At 39.6% G+C, this 18155-nt stretch overlaps 1 protein-coding gene across 2 annotated transcripts in view; it reads right to left on the bottom strand.

Annotated features, from left to right (window-relative positions):
- Positions 1–2751, bottom strand: part of B4GALT6 (beta-1,4-galactosyltransferase 6) — a 30727-nt gene extending 27976 nt beyond the window's left edge. The window contains exon 1 of one of the 2 annotated variants that reach the window (XM_077783794.1): positions 2437–2751. In XM_077783794.1, coding sequence (XP_077639920.1) covers positions 2437–2551 — 115 coding nt within the window. In that variant the 5' untranslated portion in view covers positions 2552–2751. The remainder of the gene's footprint in view (positions 1–2436) is intronic. The other variant, XM_021525733.3, reaches the window with a different exon arrangement.
- Between the last annotated feature and the right edge of the window lie 15404 nt (positions 2752–18155).

Here is an 18155-nt window from a genome sequence, read left to right as displayed (position 1 = left end):
GCTACAGGTAAGGTGGCTGAGCTTCAATAAGCAACCTTTAGCCTTCCTCCTCTCCACACACACAGTCAGCCTTGACTTAGATGCATCTATTTCATTACACTTAGTAAAAAGGTGCAAGCACAGTGAAATATTCTATTCCATCACAATATGCAAATGCAATGAGCATACAGCACAAGATTATTAGACGAATCATCTGCCTGTAAACTTGGGTGTTCCTAAATGTTTTGAAAATCTTCTGTTCTTACAGCTTACAGTTTCACTATACTGCCAGGAAGCTTGCTGGTTTTTAGATAATATCTGACCTTCTTTCTCTCCATTCCACACAGTAACATTTTAAGGAGCAAATTCCTGGGAAATCAGCATTAGATCTGCAGACTGATAGGCTGAGATGTAAAACTTTCCTACTGCCCTTCTCCATTTTCTATATTCTCTTCCCCAGGATCCTTCACCAGCACAGCACAGCAGCATTTCAAGACAGACCTAAGAAGTGCCACAGACAAGGAATAAGTTCATTATTGCAGGGTTTTGACTTAAGCTGGATGAGTTCACAACACAACTGGATACAGTTAGGGCAGCACAGCATTGATCAGTAGCTGGAAAGAGCTGTAATCTCACAAACTCATGTAACTATCCAAGATTTTTGCATTGTTAAAGCACATCTTGAAAGAGCCAACTAAGGTATTTGTGTGTGAGACAGCAAGAGAGACTAGTTTGAATACAATTATTTTTTCCCTCAGGATTGATCAGATCTAATTAACATACCTCAAGAACATTTTTGGTACATATGTTGATTTCATTTCATTCCTGGTACAAAGGAAACTGAACACATAGGTAATTCCCAATAGCTGAGCAGAAAGATGAAGTCTGAAATTAAACGTCTCATCACTAAAGGCTCTGATTCTGAACAAGGTACTGCATAAGCCTTGCTTAGTGAGACAATGTTCTTGCTAAGTAAGCACCCATTGGCAAGATTTAAGTAACAAAGTAAAACTACAACTGCATACATTATGTAAGATGTTATAAGTTTCACTTAAAAAGATGTAGAAACTGCACTCTGCTATTTAAATCATGTATCAATTACTTGCAATTAAAGTCTATTTTATATATGTGTCCTGAACCCATCTCAAAGACCTAAAATGTCTAAGTGGACATCAGCATCATTCTTACTTGGAAGACTACATCAGATCCCTTTCAGCAGGAAAACAAAGTTCAGAATTCTAATCCTATAAATATTATATGTTTCCTAGTATTTTTTGTATTTATTTGAACTAGAAGAATAATGAGACTTGTCAATATTGTAGGAAGTACATAAGTAAAGGAGAAGCACAGAATGATAGGAAAAGAATATAGAACTATTTAAGTATAATAGCAACAACTGCACCTTAAAAGTGTTTACAAGTTAAATAGAAGATAGTGAACAAGAGGGAGCCAAACAGCATAAAGACACAATCAACAGGAAGCAATTCCTGAAGATTCAGTGGTCACATCAGTGTGGACATTTTTTAGTAATGACTGCAGAGAGAAGTTTTAAGCACTAAAGATGATTTTGCAAGTATTTAGGTAACACGTGATAAGCAAGGAGATTTACAGAAAAATGTGGCAATGTTCCCTGGGGAAAAAAAGGAAAACATTCCCTAATCAAGGGACACCTAGGAAATCCCACAGGAAACACAAGGAAATCCCACAGAGCACCATACAGGATACCACTGGCTTTAGCTCTGGGGTAATGCTAACTAGTTCTAAAAGGATCGTCCACTGTGAAAAAGCCTGATGGTCTCTCAGTAACAGCAGAAGAGTGAACTAAGGAAACCAGCACATTCTTTTGGTTTGTTTTAGAAACAAACTTGCATAGTTATTTTATGAAGCTTCTTCTAATTCAACGGTTTGTCTCCCTCTGAAGTGGTTCCTTCAGAAGTGGAAGAGTTACCAAACTGTAAAACCTGTGAAGAGAGAGATCCCAATAACAGCTGTAAAAAACAAATATTCAAACTGGTTCTTCATTTTTGTTCACACGGACTTTATTATTAATGCAGTTACTACAATCTGAAAGATAAATACATTTAAGTGACTCCAGCAGTTTTGTAGTTCTTTCCGATTCATACCACTGTAACACGAGGAAATGCCGAGCCGCTTTAGTGCCTCACTTTGCCAGCCGGAAAAGCAAGGGCAGCATCCACCTACCTCGCGATGGCAGATGAACCTTCTAGAGCGTTTGAACGCAACAGAACAAAGATGCGGGATCCGCGCACGTTACCGCCGCCCCCGCCGGCAGCCTCGACCCTTCCCGGGCGGGCGGGATCGCGTTCCGACAGCCGTGCGGCCCCGAGCCCGGCGCCGCCCGTGCCCTCCCCGCCGCGGTGACAGCCAGGGGCAGGCGGACGCGCCCCCCACCACCGCCCTCACCCCCGCTCCCCGAGGGGGCGGCTCCGGACTCACCGATCCCGGGGGCCACATAGATGAAGTAGAGGCAGGACGAGGAAAAGGAGAAGAAGAAGATGAAGGCGAGCATGGAGCGGTTGGAGACGCGCAGCGCCTTCCGCAGCAGTGGCATCCTCCCGCCGCGCCGGCCGCCGGCCGCTCCGCTCAGTCCCGGCGAGCCGCGGCGGCGCTTCCTAGGCGGAGGCGGCCCGCTCCTCCCATGGATCGGGCGGCGAGAAGGTGACGAGGGGGCGAGGGGAGCCCCCGCCCTCCCACCCCGGGAGCGGGGCTGGCAGGGGCAGCGCCGCGGCGTGCGGAGGAGGGCGGGCGGCGGCGCTTTGTGGCCGCTCCTGCTGTCTCCTCTGCTGGAGCGGCGATGCCCGCCCGCCTCCGCGCTGCGCCTCCGGGCGGGCTGAACCGCCGCCGGAGGGAGGAGCCCCCTTAGCGCTGCCGCGGGGCTCGGGGAACGCTCCCGCCGCTGCTCACATGCCGCCGGGCGCCGCGGCCACCCGCTCTCCCGCCTGCAGTCCCCGTACTAGCGGCGGCGGCGGCCGCAGCAGCAGCAGCATCCCCGCTGCGGGTGAGCAGTCACCTCCGCGCTCGCCCAGCCCCACGGCTGCCGCGCCGCCCCGCACCGGGAGGGGCCGCGCGGCCGCTGCGGCGGTTGTGGCGCGCGCGAGCCCCGGCGCGGCGGCGGCACTGCGGGACTGCAGCGGGCGGGCGGGCGGGCGGGCGCGCGCGGGCCTGCCCCGCCCCCGCGCCCCCGCCCGCCAATGGGAGGCGAGGGAGAAGGGAGCCCGCGGCCGCCGATTGGCCGGTGCGCGCGCGCCGCTGGTATCGGCGGCGGCGGGAGGGGGCGGGGAGCGCTGAGGCGGCTCGGCCGGGCCTCGCGTCCCGTCCCGCCCGCCCGACGCTCTCGCTGTGGCCGGCCGGCCGGCATGGGCACCCTCTCCGTGTCCCGTCACCTCGGCCTTGTGCAGGGCACGGCGGGGCCGGGTTCCTGCCCTTCCCGTGCCCACTTTAGAGCGCTGGTGCCGGTCGTTCCCCTCCCTTCTTCAGACGGCGCTGCCCCTGTGCAGCGGGTGGATGTCGTGCTTCCAGCTGTTTTAATGCAGAGTTGGAATGGGAGTCAGGGCTGGCAGCTCCTCTCCTATGAGGAGAGACTACAGGAGCTGGGCCTGCTTAGTCTAGAGAAGAGGTCTGAGAGCACAACTCGTTAATGCACATGAACATCCCAAGGGTGGCTGTCAAGAGAATGGTACCAGACTCTTCCCGGTGGTGCCCAGCGACAGGGCAAGGAGTAATGGACATAAACTAAGACACAGCTGTCACCACAACATATAAAAGAGGAAGAACTTCTTTACACTGAGGGTGGCCAAGCACTGGAACAAGTGCCCAGGGAGGTCATGAAGTCTCCCTCTTCAAGACTGATTTAAAACCCACCTGGATGCAAACTTGTGTAACCTGTTCTAGGTTACCCTGGCCTGGAAGATGGTCCCTCCCAACACTAACAATTACATGATTGTGTCCTTCCGTCACCCAACAGTTCTCCATAGAGCAGAATAGGAAGCATTTCCTGAAGGTTTGGCTACACTTGTGCTTTAGGATTTAAGGAATTTACATGTGATGATCTATGAGTTCCATTACCGTTTCACTCCCAAGGCCATTGCTTTAAAAAGGTATTTTTTGAAAGCTGGCAGCAGAAGCTCCATATCGATTCTCTGCTCTTTCTTGCTTTGGCAGTGAACTTGGCTGCCACAAGTTGCTGGGTGATAGGGTTAGGCCAGTAATCGCTCTGTTCCTCTGGAGAATGCTGTCATGGATAGATGTGTGCCAAGGGGTTGGCAGCAGGCCACGTCATGTCTGGGCACACTTGATGTGGCAGCAGGATCCGTGTGCACAAGAATCCAGGTCTGTGTTGTTAGTGTGTGTGGAATTTAGTCAGACAGAACAAAAAGAATGGAAATGCAGAGTTGCTCCACTCCCTGCAATACAATTTTGTCTCAGTCACTATACTTGTACTATGGTTTTTAAGCAATAGATTTAACTAATAGCTTCATCTTGTTCCAGTAATCATCAAAGAATCATAGAATGGTTTGGGTTGGAAGGGACCTTGAAGACCATCTAGTTTTGACTGTCCTGCCATGGGCAGGGACACCTTTCACCAGATCAAGTTGCTCGGAACCCCGTCCAATCCTGGGATAAGTCCCTTGAACTCTTCCCGGGATAGAACATTCACAACTTCACTGCACAGCCTCTTCCAGTGCCTTACCGCCCTCATATTAAATATTAGATATTTCTAATATCTAATATTTAAACCTAATATCGAATTCTAATATCTAAACCTATTCCCTTGCAGTTGGAGAGCATTCCCCCTTGTCCTTTCAATACATGCTCATCTTATTTCAGCAGTAACAGAGAAATTATTCTGTTCACGCAGCACAGCTCATGGTCAAGTAGAGTTTATCCTTTATACTGACAAGACAAGCTTATAACTTCCTTCAGTCACAGGCAAACTGCTTCAAAACACCCTGCAGGCTAACATATCAGTATTTCTTAATCACAAATCTCGAGTCAGTTGACATTTAAACGTCAGGGCTAGAAATACAAAATATTGGCTAATCAGTGAAGTAGTGATGCAAATAACAGATAGTAAAAACAAAAGCAAATGCTTACTTAGTAAAAATCTTGCTGGATGTTGAACAGTTATTTGCACAATGGAACACAGTACACACTATAGCAATCTATAGCCACTTCATAGGCTTCCCTCATTATCACTGATGCAGAGCATAGACAAGGATTTCCCAGTAAGGGTTTTCATAGGAGGAAGAGAAATTCTGTTCCTTCAGCTCTGAAACAGAGACTTGTCAGTTATATTTTGATGGATGCTATTGCAATGGGTATCTGTGCAGGTTTTAGCTGGGGTGGAGTTAATTTTCTGCACAGTGGCCCATAGGCCCATAGGGGATATGTTTTGGATTTGGGCTGAACACAGGGTTGATATACAGATACACATTTGTTACTGCTGAGCAGGGCTTGCACAGAGCCAAGGCCTTTTCTACTTTTCATACTACCACCATGATGAGGGGACTGGGGGCACATGGGAGGTAGGGAGGAGACAGCTGCGACAGGTGGCCCCAAATGACCAAAGGGATATTCCAGATCATATGACATCAAGCTTAGTATACAAAGTTGAGGGAAGAAGAAGGAAGTGAGGGACATTTGGAATTATGGTGTTTGTCTTCTCAAGTAACCTTTACATGATGGAGCCCTGCTGTCCTGGAGATGACTGAACACCTGCCTACCCATGGGAAGCAGTAGGGTAGGCAGGTGTTGCAGAAGCAGAAGCTTTTAGATTTCTTTTTTTTTTTTTTTTTTTTTTTTTGCTTTGCTTGTGTGTGCACAGCAATTGCTTTCCCTACTAAACTGTCTATCTCAGGCCAGGAATTTTCTGACTTCCACACTTCCGATTCTCCCCACCTCCCCCGGATCCCGCTGGGGGGAAGATGAGTGAGCAGCTGCAGTATCAGATAGAGGGATAGATTGTGTGACGTATTTTGTCAAAAATTGTTTCTGAATTGCCAGTAACAGCTATGTAACTCAATATATGTCATTTATTTTATTGAGCAGAATGAAAAACTAGCCATAGGAATACAACAATGAACAGTTACTTACATATATTATTTAAAGTTGAAGCTTAAGCTGACAGTAATATAGGACATTATCTTGGGTTTATGGAGTAAAAATATACTTTATGTCTTGTTGCTATCTCACATTAAAGTAAAATTTATTTTATATGTAATGTGGCATTATTGCTACTTTATTTTTATGTGTTAAAGCTATTGATTTACTCTGCTAACTGGAATAACTGAGAATTAATTGTCTCATGATTCTCCCATATTCCACTTCTATTAGATTTTTTTGATACAGTTTTAGATCTGTTTCTATGCTGTAAACATAGGGAAAGACATTAGAAGATCAATATGATGACAACTCACAGAATCTTGTCAGATACAGGACTGAGATCTATGGTACAATAAATCTTAAGACTGACCCTAACTTTTGTGTGGAGGAACATTAAGTGGTGCCCTGCACAGCACTGTCTCTGCATAAGTAAAAGCAAATGCCATGCCTCCAGCTCAACATGAATTTTGGTTTGATCACTTGGACTGTTAGGTGCACTTTTGTAAGAGTTTAAGAAACTACCGTGATGAGCATGAGACAACCTGTGGAGTAGTATATTAACTCATATATATAAAGAAATGTTTGTGGAAGCAGAAAAAAATGGAATTTTGGAAGATAGATGTATCATGTTTAATTGAATCTCTGGCAGCAGGACACTGCAGGAGCAGCAGCATAACTCAGTTATGTAGGTGACTTCATAACTGAAGGTGTCTGCTCTGATCATAATGCTTGAAGCTTCTTCTTTAAATATTACTTTTTTGGTAAAAAGATTACTGCACAATTTGTAGATCCCTTCTTTGAATAATCAACAATATTACACTTCACTTATTATTGCAAGAAGAGGAAATCCATTGGAAGTGTATTGCTCTGCTGTGTTTCATCTTGCAATGGAATTTCTTCAGTAGGTTCTTAAACCATTATAGGTTATTCTAGAAGAAGATGAGGACTCCTTCCTCATTCTTGTTTTCAATCTAAGCATCCCAAAGTGAATTTTCTATGGATCAGCAAGCACAAAATCAAACAAGATCTCATAAGAGCAACAGCTGCAGAACCATCAATGTCTCCAAAGCTGCTATAAAAAACACATCTGTCAGTCATTTCAAAAGTTCATGTATTTCTTGAAGTCCAACAAATGCTGCCGTAGAGACTCCTTATGCAAAATTAACAGGTTTCCCATACTGCATGGGCACAGTTGGGCATGACAATCTTCTGTTAACAAAACCTCATCTTTTGGAGAAAACTAACAGCACTTTTTTTTTTTTTTTTATAGGGAAGGAGGGAGAGGTTTAGTGATTTTTTATCTTGATTGCTTCTGTAACCCATCTGAAAGAGTGACACCTCACATTATTGTGGCTTTATAATTGTGGACATAGGGTGCTGTAAGACATCAGGCAGGAAGGAATGCCAGAAGACCCTGAGGGAAGCGAAAGTATCTTACACTACTGCTGTCATCGAGTGAAAGAACTGAGCCTGATGCCAGCATCACTGAAGCTGTGTCAGAGACTATCCAGGGAGGTAGAGAGTGGTGCACTGCTTAGATCATTTGTTAGACCTCACTGTTAAAAGAATACACATATGAATGTGCTGCCTATGTAATATCCAGTTTTGCAGTCTGCAACTAAATTAAAAATTCACATTTTGTTCCCCAGGTCATCTACTGACACATGTTCATATTATTTTTTATTGCTTGCACCCAGTCTTTTAATCAACTGTCATAAACTCTTGTTTAACTAGTTGCTTTATCTCTTCCATAATGGTGTGTCTTGAGATTCTCTCCTCCAATCAATACTCCTACACACATTGCTAAATTTCACCTGGCTGCCTCCATAGTCTGTATATTTCAGCCAGAAAAGTTGCTTGGTTTTGTGACAATTTTTGTCATTTATCTGTCTAAACACTTTTTATCAACAATAAAGTGCTAAAGTACGTTATCAGTTGTGAAAATCTTGCGTTTTTTTCTTTTTTACTGCAAGTTTAATCATTAATACCAATGTCATGTGTGTCTTCCTTACACCCTACCTTTACATTCTGGAACTGTCAAGTCATGTCTATTTGCTCTCTGGTTGCTGACTGTCACTTTATCTTCACTTTTAGCTAAGCCAGCCCAACTGCCTTATTTAGGCTGTAATTGACAGCCCAAGAAGCAAAATGATTCTTTCACATTTTTTCACAAGAGCTCTTTCCTACTCACACCACCTGTCCCCCAAACAAACCCAGTGAGCTGCAGTCAAGGCACAAACCTCCCTTAGCTCCCAGCAACCCCTTTGGAGCCACAGTTTGCTCTTCACTACAGCAAATGACATGAAATATTCCCTGTGGTTTTCCTTCTTAAATCTTTTGCCATTACTGCTTCAGCTCTCTTCCTTGCCTTTTCTGTTTTCCTTAGTTGTAGTAATAAAAATTGATAAGTGAGTGTAACATGGTTTCATTATTAATCCTACGTGTAGCAATTACTTTGTTGGTATTTTTCGTAAATACCTTTGGTTTCTCATTTATTTGGATTTAGCAGCATGATTTTCATTAGTCACACTTTGTTATACAGGGCAGCAGCATTCCAGGATCCTGTACAATAACTTATAAGCAACACTTCTTCTAAGGTCAACGAGGAGTTAAAATGCCTGGCACTAAAAAGCTCAGGATAAGAAGCATAAGAAGAGGCCTGACAAGTCCAAGAAAATGCACAGTCTGTGTAAGATTTTTAACAACGAAGATTAATTATGTTTAAAGATTAAATCAAATTTTTTCAGGGTGTTCCAGACCCTGGGAAAGTTAGTGTTCTTCAGTGTGTAGCACAAACACATAAAACCCACACCAATAAATAATGAAAAATATAACACCACATTTAAGTTTTGGGCCATGTGACCTAACCTCATTACATCCATTATAATCCCACTATTAAATCAAATGTCAAATTGGAAGTATTTTGAGAAAGTTTGGTATTTTCCTTTGTACTACATCTTCAAGTCTGAAACTTATTGCACTCTCATGCATATGGTGTGATTCTGGGGGCTGTCATGTGCAGGGCCAGAAGTTGGACTCCAGTGATCCCCGTGAATCCCTCTGACCTCAGGATAACCTATGATTCTATGGTTCTATAATTCTCATCTTGAGATTAGGCAATTTGTAATTTTTTCTGTGTCATGAATATAACTTTGCTATACCGTACTATTACAAGCATCTTATGTGGAAAAGACAATATCTTGCATTAATTTGTGTTCATATTCCTTTAAAACAGTGCACACACAGTTGTTTGGAATCTACATAGGAAGGATAAGGTGCAAGTAAATATTATTTTTATCACTGTGTAAGTGCAGTATGAAAAAGGATTGATAAAAGAGTCATTTTGGGAGCCATGGGATTTATTTCACCTGTAACTTGTACAGGTGAAAAATAAATGCAGCAGGAGACAAAATCATCATTACTAACATAAAATACTTTTATTATGGAAATCAGAGTATTTACAGCCTGAACCACTCACATCAGAACTAGTCTGAAACCTCTGCTTGCTGCATTTGGATGAATAGCTGTTCCTTAGAACATTTTTGGAAATGGAGAGTGACTAAGAAATACTAAGAGAGGACTGCAGGATAAGCTTACACTCTTGGACTCCTTCCCTAACCTCGCTTTTAAAAATGTCATTCAAGTCTTAAAAAACAGAGCACAAAACTAAATCATGCTGTTTGGGTGGTAATCACTTCAGTGGGGGAATAAATTGATAGAAGATTTTCTGGAAGGCTTGAGGACTTCTGCTTTGCTTTGTTTTTGTGGCTAAAATCTTATCCTCAGAGATACAATTCCTGGCTTATATAAATAGAAACAATCTGGTCTCACTCATTCTACTGCAATTAGGGAAAAAGCAATCAGAGTTTGTTAAACAGACTTCAGAGAAAGAAGAATCTTATGTCTTAGAAGACAGATGTTTTCTGATTAAGCTTTCTGTCACAGCCTCATTAAAATTGCATAAGTCACAGATAACTTTAGCAAAGGTTACAGTTGTTGGATTTCCACTGTTTTGTTCAGTTCTCAGTAACAGTTTTATTTAGTTTGTGAGATAGTGTTTAAATAGTTTGAACTTTCTTGAGAGCTGAAGCAATGCTTCTCTCCTCAGAAAAACTCTTCAGTGTCTTGCAAATCTAAATAATAACCTAAAGTTTTCCTGAGTCATCTTCCTACTTTTCTGCTTATGCTATGAAACAAAAAATAAGGGGTGGCTAAAAATTGATAAGTGTGTTTTCATGCATAAAACCTCATTTATGCAGAGGGTCATGTAGTGACAGTTGTGTAGAGACAGTGATGCTGCCATAATTGTTGCTGATATTTCTGGCAACAAAAATTTCCATTTATTTGATTATCCTTTAAGTAACCATTAAAGTGATCCGTTTTTTAAAAAATTCTGTGTAAAGTGTTTTTTCCTAAGATAAGCTTTTCACAAATCTAGGGAAAATTTCTCTATGCAGGGAAAAAAAATAAAGAGAAAGCAAAAATCCTCCAAATTCTTCACATCTCTTTGTCCTCAAGAGAAAAAGAACAAAACCATTCGGTCCTAAATGAATTTCCCTATATTTTGAAACAGAAATAGTGGCCTTTAATAGCATCTGTTTTCTCAATCATAGGCATGAACACTTTCCCAAATATTGCTAATGCAGCTGATTTCTTAGAACAAATGAAATTCTAAAAATTCTGTCCTGACCAAGAATTGGCTAGCCTCTCAGAATTTTAAGAACAGACAGTAAATATATGTTTGGGGGAAAAAAAAAAATCAAATATTACAACAGCATTGCAGTTATTCCTTGGGGAATTAAAATGTTCTGGCATGAAAGAATATTATCTATATTGTGCCAGAGACAAAAACATCCAGACTGAAATTCTAGAAATAGTTACAAATTCCAGTGAATTTTCCAGACTGCATAAAAAGAATACTAATCTTGAAAGGTTGTTTGATTTTTTTGCTTTTTGTTTTGTTTTCTTTTCTTTTCTTTTAGTTTGCTTTGGTTTTGCTTTTTTTGCATTTTTAAAAATCATAATAAGCTCTAGATTTAAAGTAAATTTTGAATCATATCTTTAGGCTACCTGTGCTAGAGTTAGCAAAAACTGCTTCCTTCAGTGGGTAGCATTCCTTGCAGTACGTTTCCAAGTGTGTTTATGGATTAGTGGTGTTGTGGTGCATTATGCCACAAGACCTTCTTTCCAGGCCATAGCATCAGTTACAAAAATTTAGTCTGAAAAGGCAAAACTAGCCTTTGGCATAACCTGCAGCAAACTGAGACTGTTTGTAGCACTACCTGAGGGCCCCCAAAGCCCAACAGGTTGGTTTTTCCTGCTAGTCCACTTCCTACTCCAACGATAGCAAAGAACAAGTATCCTACAAAACTCTAAGGCAGCCTTAGGATAGCCATCTATTCACATTATTTATTGCTGGTGTTAGCACCTAAAGGTCCCAGTCACAGAAGAGAACCCAAGTCCTATGGTCTGTATAAATGAAAAAATTAAAATAATCCCTAAATCAGGAATTACATCTGTTTTACATTTAGCACCTGCTAATCCCATTGTAGGGATGTAGACACATGCTTGTGTGTCTACATCTTGCAAAAATGTGACTATTTTAATTTACTTCTCAATGCTGGTAATTTATCTTGATCTGAATCACAGAGACAAAAATTAAGCTCATGGAGCTCCATATACTTAATAAGAACAAGAGAAAACTGCTATGGAAATCAGTCTGCCAAAATCTAATTAGGGGTTCTAATTGTGCATTGTTGCCCAGAGAGTTTTTCACAAGTAAAAACTTGTTAAGAGTAATTTTTTCAAGTGCATGTGGCAAAACCAGTAATAAATATTGAAGTCTTATGGGCTATGATTATGAAATTATTTTTTGTGTTCTCATTATAACAAGACCACTGTCTTAAATATTTAGATTTACTTAGGAGTAAATATTAAAACAAACAAAAACACTAAACAAAAACACAAGCAAGCAAGCAATAAATAAATAAATCCACTGAAGCATCAACAGCATCCTGGATCTGAACATTTTCTGACCAAGTGTCTACTTTTTTACTCCAAGATCTTTCGAGAGAATAGATGGTAAATATTTAATGCAAACTGAAATGGAGAGACAATGAAAAAATGCAAGGGGAATAGGTTCTGCATTTCAGAATGCTTTTGGAGAGAATTAAACAGGTAAGAAATTATATTTAAATTTAGGTTTAGTGGCATGGAATCAAAGGCCCATAAAGTCAGATACAGGCAATCTGGAAAATAAGTTTTGTGATAGGGAGAGGTTTTTTCATTCATAATAGCTTGTATATATGTAAGTGTTCTTTCTAGCTTACTTAGTATCTAGTTTCTAACATGTATTAGAAGAGAAATCTGAGTTTTAGTGATGGTAGAGAATAGGACTTGACAGCCTAAGAGGGAAAGATTACTTATTAAGTTACTGTGTACTACACTGAAAGAGTAACATCCTTGTCTTCTTTTTCCTATTATACTGTGGATAAATTGGTTATTTTATTTACTTTGGAGTTAGCATTTTCTTTCTCTGTCATGAGGATTTCTACAGCTACCCTTTTATAGCCTCGGGTACCCTCCCCAGAGTTCCCAGTTTATTGCCTAAGCAAAAGTTTCCAGACTTTGTCACTTAAATAAAGCAAAAATAAAGATAACAAAGAAAAAAAAAAAAAAAGGAACTCAACTTCTGTGGAAAGCAAACAAAAATACACGGGAAAAAGTTTGTATTGGAGAAACTGCACAAAATTACCAACAAATACTGACACAATTATTCAACATTTACACAGCCTGTTACTTAAATTTCTAGTCCTTTCTGTTTTCTTTGTTTCACCTTTTTTTTCTCTATATTGTCTTTTTAGTAAATATGGACAGTTGTAAAAAATAGGTGAAAAAAATATTTGAAACCGCATAGTCCTGCAACAAAAATAAAATTAATAATTTATATTGTTTGTGGTTCAACAGAAAATACTTTCTTGCTTTAATCTTCTGAAATTCATATGATCATTTTAGTTATTCTTGCACTTGGTTTAGCTTAGTTCAAAATTCTTAGCTGATGATTTTAGAGCTCCTTATGATCAGCTAAATCTAGAAAGAGTTTAAATGACCCAAATGCTTTAAGAGTCAACAGTAAAATATCAAATTTCCAGGGTTGTTCTCTTTATCCTACAGGCATAGGGGATTTGCAGAAAGGGGGAGATGTAAATATCCAGAAAACATGTTTGCATTCCTATTGCAGTCTTGCAGGGAATTTATGTCGTTCATGTGCACACAGGTTTCCTTGATAGATCAAGGAATTAAGTCAGAAATATATTTTTAAAGTATTTTATAAAAAGACTTCCCTTTTTTAATAGATGAATTCATGGTTGCAGTTCTGATAATTGCACCTTCAAAAGTATAGCTTGAAAATGTACAAGTGAAATAAAGACAGGCAACTCTGTGGGTGGCTTTTGTACAAAAGAAACTAAATGGGTCAGGTTACTTAATTTTGGAAATTAACAGCTAGGAGAAGGCAATTAGTGTGTGATTATTCTTTTTTTTTTTTTCCTCCAAATGCAGAAACTGGGAATCCTCCAAAAAAAGACTGCAGGTTTAAAGCACACAAAAAGAAGTGTATTTTCATGAACTGAAAAATTAAATGTTGAGAAAAATTAATCAGATACAAAGGAAATTCATTTAATAATTGCTGATGTATTCAATGGTTTAGTCTGAATTTCTGGTTCTAGTAACTCCCAGCCTGCTGATCACAGAAATTGATTAATGGAGAAGCAAATGTATCCACCCACCTCTTGAAATATCTTCTGTGTCTGGGACAGTGCAGTGAATGTGGCCATTTGGGGCATTTCAACATTTTGTAGCCTAAATAATCACAGCAAGATAATCAAGCAAATAAACACTTGCTTAATGGAATAGAGTTACATGATATTTTAGCTCTGAACCAAAATTTGTGAAATATTTACTGTCTAGGGCATAATAGAGATCTTTCCACATAGAGGAGCTGTGTCATGAGTGTGCCACACAGATCTGGAATATGGAGAGCCCAATTTTTAGTGGAAGTTAGCAGACAACCTCCTCCCAGGAGCAGAAAAATAGGGGTGAAGTCCTAATTTTGAACTAGGACAAAATAACTCACAGAATTTTTACCCATTATTTATGCAGTTGGAATCCATCAGCCATGCTGTGACTTCTGTGATTAGATCAGTCCTATGCTCATTTTAAATATTTTTATTTGAAAGGATAAGCAAATAATAATCTGTATTACCCAAGGTTATAATTATTACAGTTTTACTGAATATAAATAGAGGTTAAAGACTACAGTTCAGAATGCACAATTATGTTCAGCAGACACAAAAAAACCAATGCATAAACAATCACTTCAAAAGATGAGGCTGTTTGCAAAAGAACATCTTAGAAACGGAAGCTGTGGCTAAAGTTCAGGCTTGCAATCCACATGGTTTTACAGCTGAAAAAAACCCAAGCAATGTCAGTGCATTTTGTTGTTTAGAAGTTGCTTTAGATGCCAAAGCTCAAATTCATTATTACCTTCTTACTCTTGGGTTACCTTTGTGTTGAGCAACTTCTCCTTCTTCCAAGTCTATGGGTGTACCCAAGTCTGCATGGCGGAGTGATGCAGAGAAAGAAAAGTGATATCTGTTTTCTCTAAAGAATGGGGAGCAGCAGAAGAAAACCTCCAAATCCCTGTTACAAAATAATTCGTCCCTCTCCACTTCCAATTCTCTTCTTTTGTCTATTATGCAAAAAGCCTGATGTTTAGACCTGCCTCTTCAATTAATACAGTTTCTTGACACTCTGGCAATTCTTTCCTATAGATTGGCAGGTCTGCTCAATCACCTTAGTGAGAGCCGTGCACAGTAATAGGATGCAGGTATCTACAGCATCTGGGTATCAATTCTGCTAAGCTGCTGTAGATGCTATCATCTTTTGCTTGGTTATTTTATTTACTTTGGAGTTAACATTTTCTTTCTCTGTCATGAGGATTTCTACAGCTACCCTTTTATAACCTTGGGTACGCTCCCCAGAGTTCCCAGTTTATTGCCTAACCAAATGTTTCCAGACTTTGTCACTGAAACAAACTTTTGCTTTAGTCTGAAGAAGTACAATGACTTTTCAGATAAAACTGTGGTTAGTTTTTCAAAGTTCCATAAAATGACAGAGGAATTTCTGATACCTAATACAGAAATGCCAATGATACAGTGGCACCAAGTATTTACATTACTGAAATTAAAAATTAAATTTAAAAAATAATAGTTTTTCAGCACCTACTTTTTAATTCAGGAGGATCTTCTGACTCTTTTGATAGTATGCTTTTGTTTGTGCTTAGGATTTATGGTTAAAATAGTGTGATGTAAGGTGGTTGCTCCACCAGCATCACAACCATAGACAAGAAAAGACCTTCCTCCCCTTTCCTCCTTCTGAACCCATCCTGCCTGTTCATTAGTCTTGATTATGTTTCCAAAGATAAGATATCTATTAAGATATTAAGATATCTATTGCTATGAAAACTTCTATATACTGCTGTCTTTAAAAACAGGACTGCATTACACTAATGGGGAAATGAAAATGTTGTTACTGAAATAAACTGACAATAAGAAAGGATTTTTTTTATTTATCATTTTTTGGAATTATCAGCCCTCAAATTTAGCTTGTCATGCATTTAGATTTCCTTACAAGGATACAAAGTGAGCATGTCAGCCTTGCTGGTGATTTAAGTCTCATCTATTCTGCTCCAGATGGCCTGTCCAGGCAAGAGAAGGACAGATGGCTTCAGACATTTCAGTGGTGGGAAGTAGAAAGACAGCAGATTTTTTTCCTGCGTGTGCTTTTGCTTTCTGAATTTTCTTTTTCCTGGAAACAATTTCTGTTGCTGAAGGAGCAATTAGGTGATAGTGAGTGTTCATTCAGTCCATTGCCTTTATAGTGGACAGACTATAATGGTCTCAGATAATGGTTGAAATGTGTAGAAACAACTCAGTCTCTCAGATTCAGTTTTTTGTTCTCTGACAAGATCATATTCTAGTAATTAAAAGGCAGATGTGAGAGCAGAAGAAACAAACATATTGATCTCAGATTATTATCTTTCTCCTTTAAAATCCTATTCCCCTATCAACTTTTTCCTGCCAGGAATGCAATCTTATCTGTGGCAGTGAACTCAGAGAGGTTACTACTTCTAAAAGTTACCCTTTAATTCTTAATCATAAAAATTTTCAGAACTAAGAAGGGCTTAAGGGTTTCCCTTTAATGATTTCACCACCATCTCATCAAAAAGTAAAAAATTAACCAAGAATTTTCTTTATATTTTATTAAAATAAATCCCAGGCAGAATTCAACTATGATTTTTTTTCTGTTAAAAAGCAATGAAATCTGGACTTGTGTTCCCAGTAAGCAAACCTGTAGAGCTGTGAAACTGTGAAAATCAAAGTTTGAATTACAATTGTCACATCTTCATGATTCAACAAAGCTTTCAATCTGTTCCTCAGACACTAATTATAGGGTAATTAGTTAATCCTTGAATGGGTCCTATTGCAGGACACCAGATTCTGGCCTGCAAAATGAGTATCATTTCATTACTGCAACACACATGGAGATAGGCACAGCATTAAGTTACATTTCTAAATGCTTTATTAGATGCTGTTTAGCTGTCATTTCCTAAATTATATACTAAGTGTTGAATTCTTTTCTGAAAACATTGCATTTTGGGACATTTCCTAGACATATGGTGTTAGCTTTCCTGACAGGAAACCAGAAACCACTGTCGAGAATTTCTTGGCTGCTGTGCAGTGTCAGAGTTCCAGTAACACAAAGATCAATCAGCCTATTCAGCACATTATAGAAGACAAACAGAAATTCACTCTTTAGCAAGGGTCAATATTTGTTGTTGCCTAAGTTTATAAAATAATATAATGTCATAGGGTCTGAACAGAAGGGAATAACCTTTAAAAATAAAAAGAGGGAAGGAGCAAAATTAATAATCTTCATTACAGAATGCTCCCCAGTGAGAAAGAACAAAACCTATGATAAAGACTACACATTTTAGGAAGAGAAAATGAAAAAAAAAAGGTATTGTGGAGCAAAATGAAGGTGGATTCTGAAATAGAATCCTGTTAACATACTGCTGTATTTTCCATCAGAGTTAAAAAGAGCATTTACCCACAAAGATAAATATGATACCCAGCTTTCAATCTGTGGAAAGAGACTGTGTTCTTAGACTGAAATATTGCATAAGTACACAACCAGCAAAAATATAGAAAATAAAGCCCTCTTTTTACTGGAGAGCTGAAAATAGAATAAAGGAGGTAGAAGTACCTCATTTCTCCAGGATGCTAAAGCTAAAGCTAGAAATTATTTAGTAGTGAATAATCAATGTGAAACCAGCAGTCTGTCTCCATTACCTTACGCCATGTAGGTCAACAGGAGAGACAAAGAGAGAGAGAAGTATTGAATTTAAAGATTATTTTCATTCAGCTTGCATAAATGCAAATCATATATATGTTATTTGCCTCTTCCATGAACAGGGAAATGAAGTTTCACATTTCTCAGTTTAGAACCTTGAAATATTTGAAATATCTAACTTAGAATGAATAAGTAGTTTTCAAAAAATATTTTGGAGTTTTTTCTCTCTCTGTCTTTCTGCACACTGCAAAGCCCAGACAACTATTGAAACATTAGGAATTTAATTGTATCGTCAGGGTTTGAGATTTTTACATCTGAAATTTTTACTTTTCTAATAAATAGCCAGAGAATATTAGACCGTTCTGAAAGATGAAGGTAAGGATGAAAGGAAACTAAAATTGGCCAAAATAACTTTTATGTGTAATAGTTGGCAATGGCTGCACAATGACTGAAGTTCATTGTAAAGCAAATCCTATCAATAGAATGAGGATTTTCTTTCACAGCATCTTCTTCTGATCCCACATCTCCATTGTTTACTTTCAGATGGCATTTGCCACCTATTCCCATACTGCAGAATCGTCTCTAAAAGCATGTTTTATTTGCCATGTGTATTTGGTTCCATTTCAATTTAATCTCCCAGA

The sequence above is a fragment of the Lonchura striata genome, chromosome 1, assembly GCF_046129695.1.
Source record: "Lonchura striata isolate bLonStr1 chromosome 1, bLonStr1.mat, whole genome shotgun sequence".
Lineage (NCBI taxonomy): Eukaryota > Metazoa > Chordata > Aves > Passeriformes > Estrildidae > Lonchura > Lonchura striata.
Note: the sequence above shows the minus strand (reverse complement) of the source record. Positions and strands in the feature narration are given on the sequence as shown.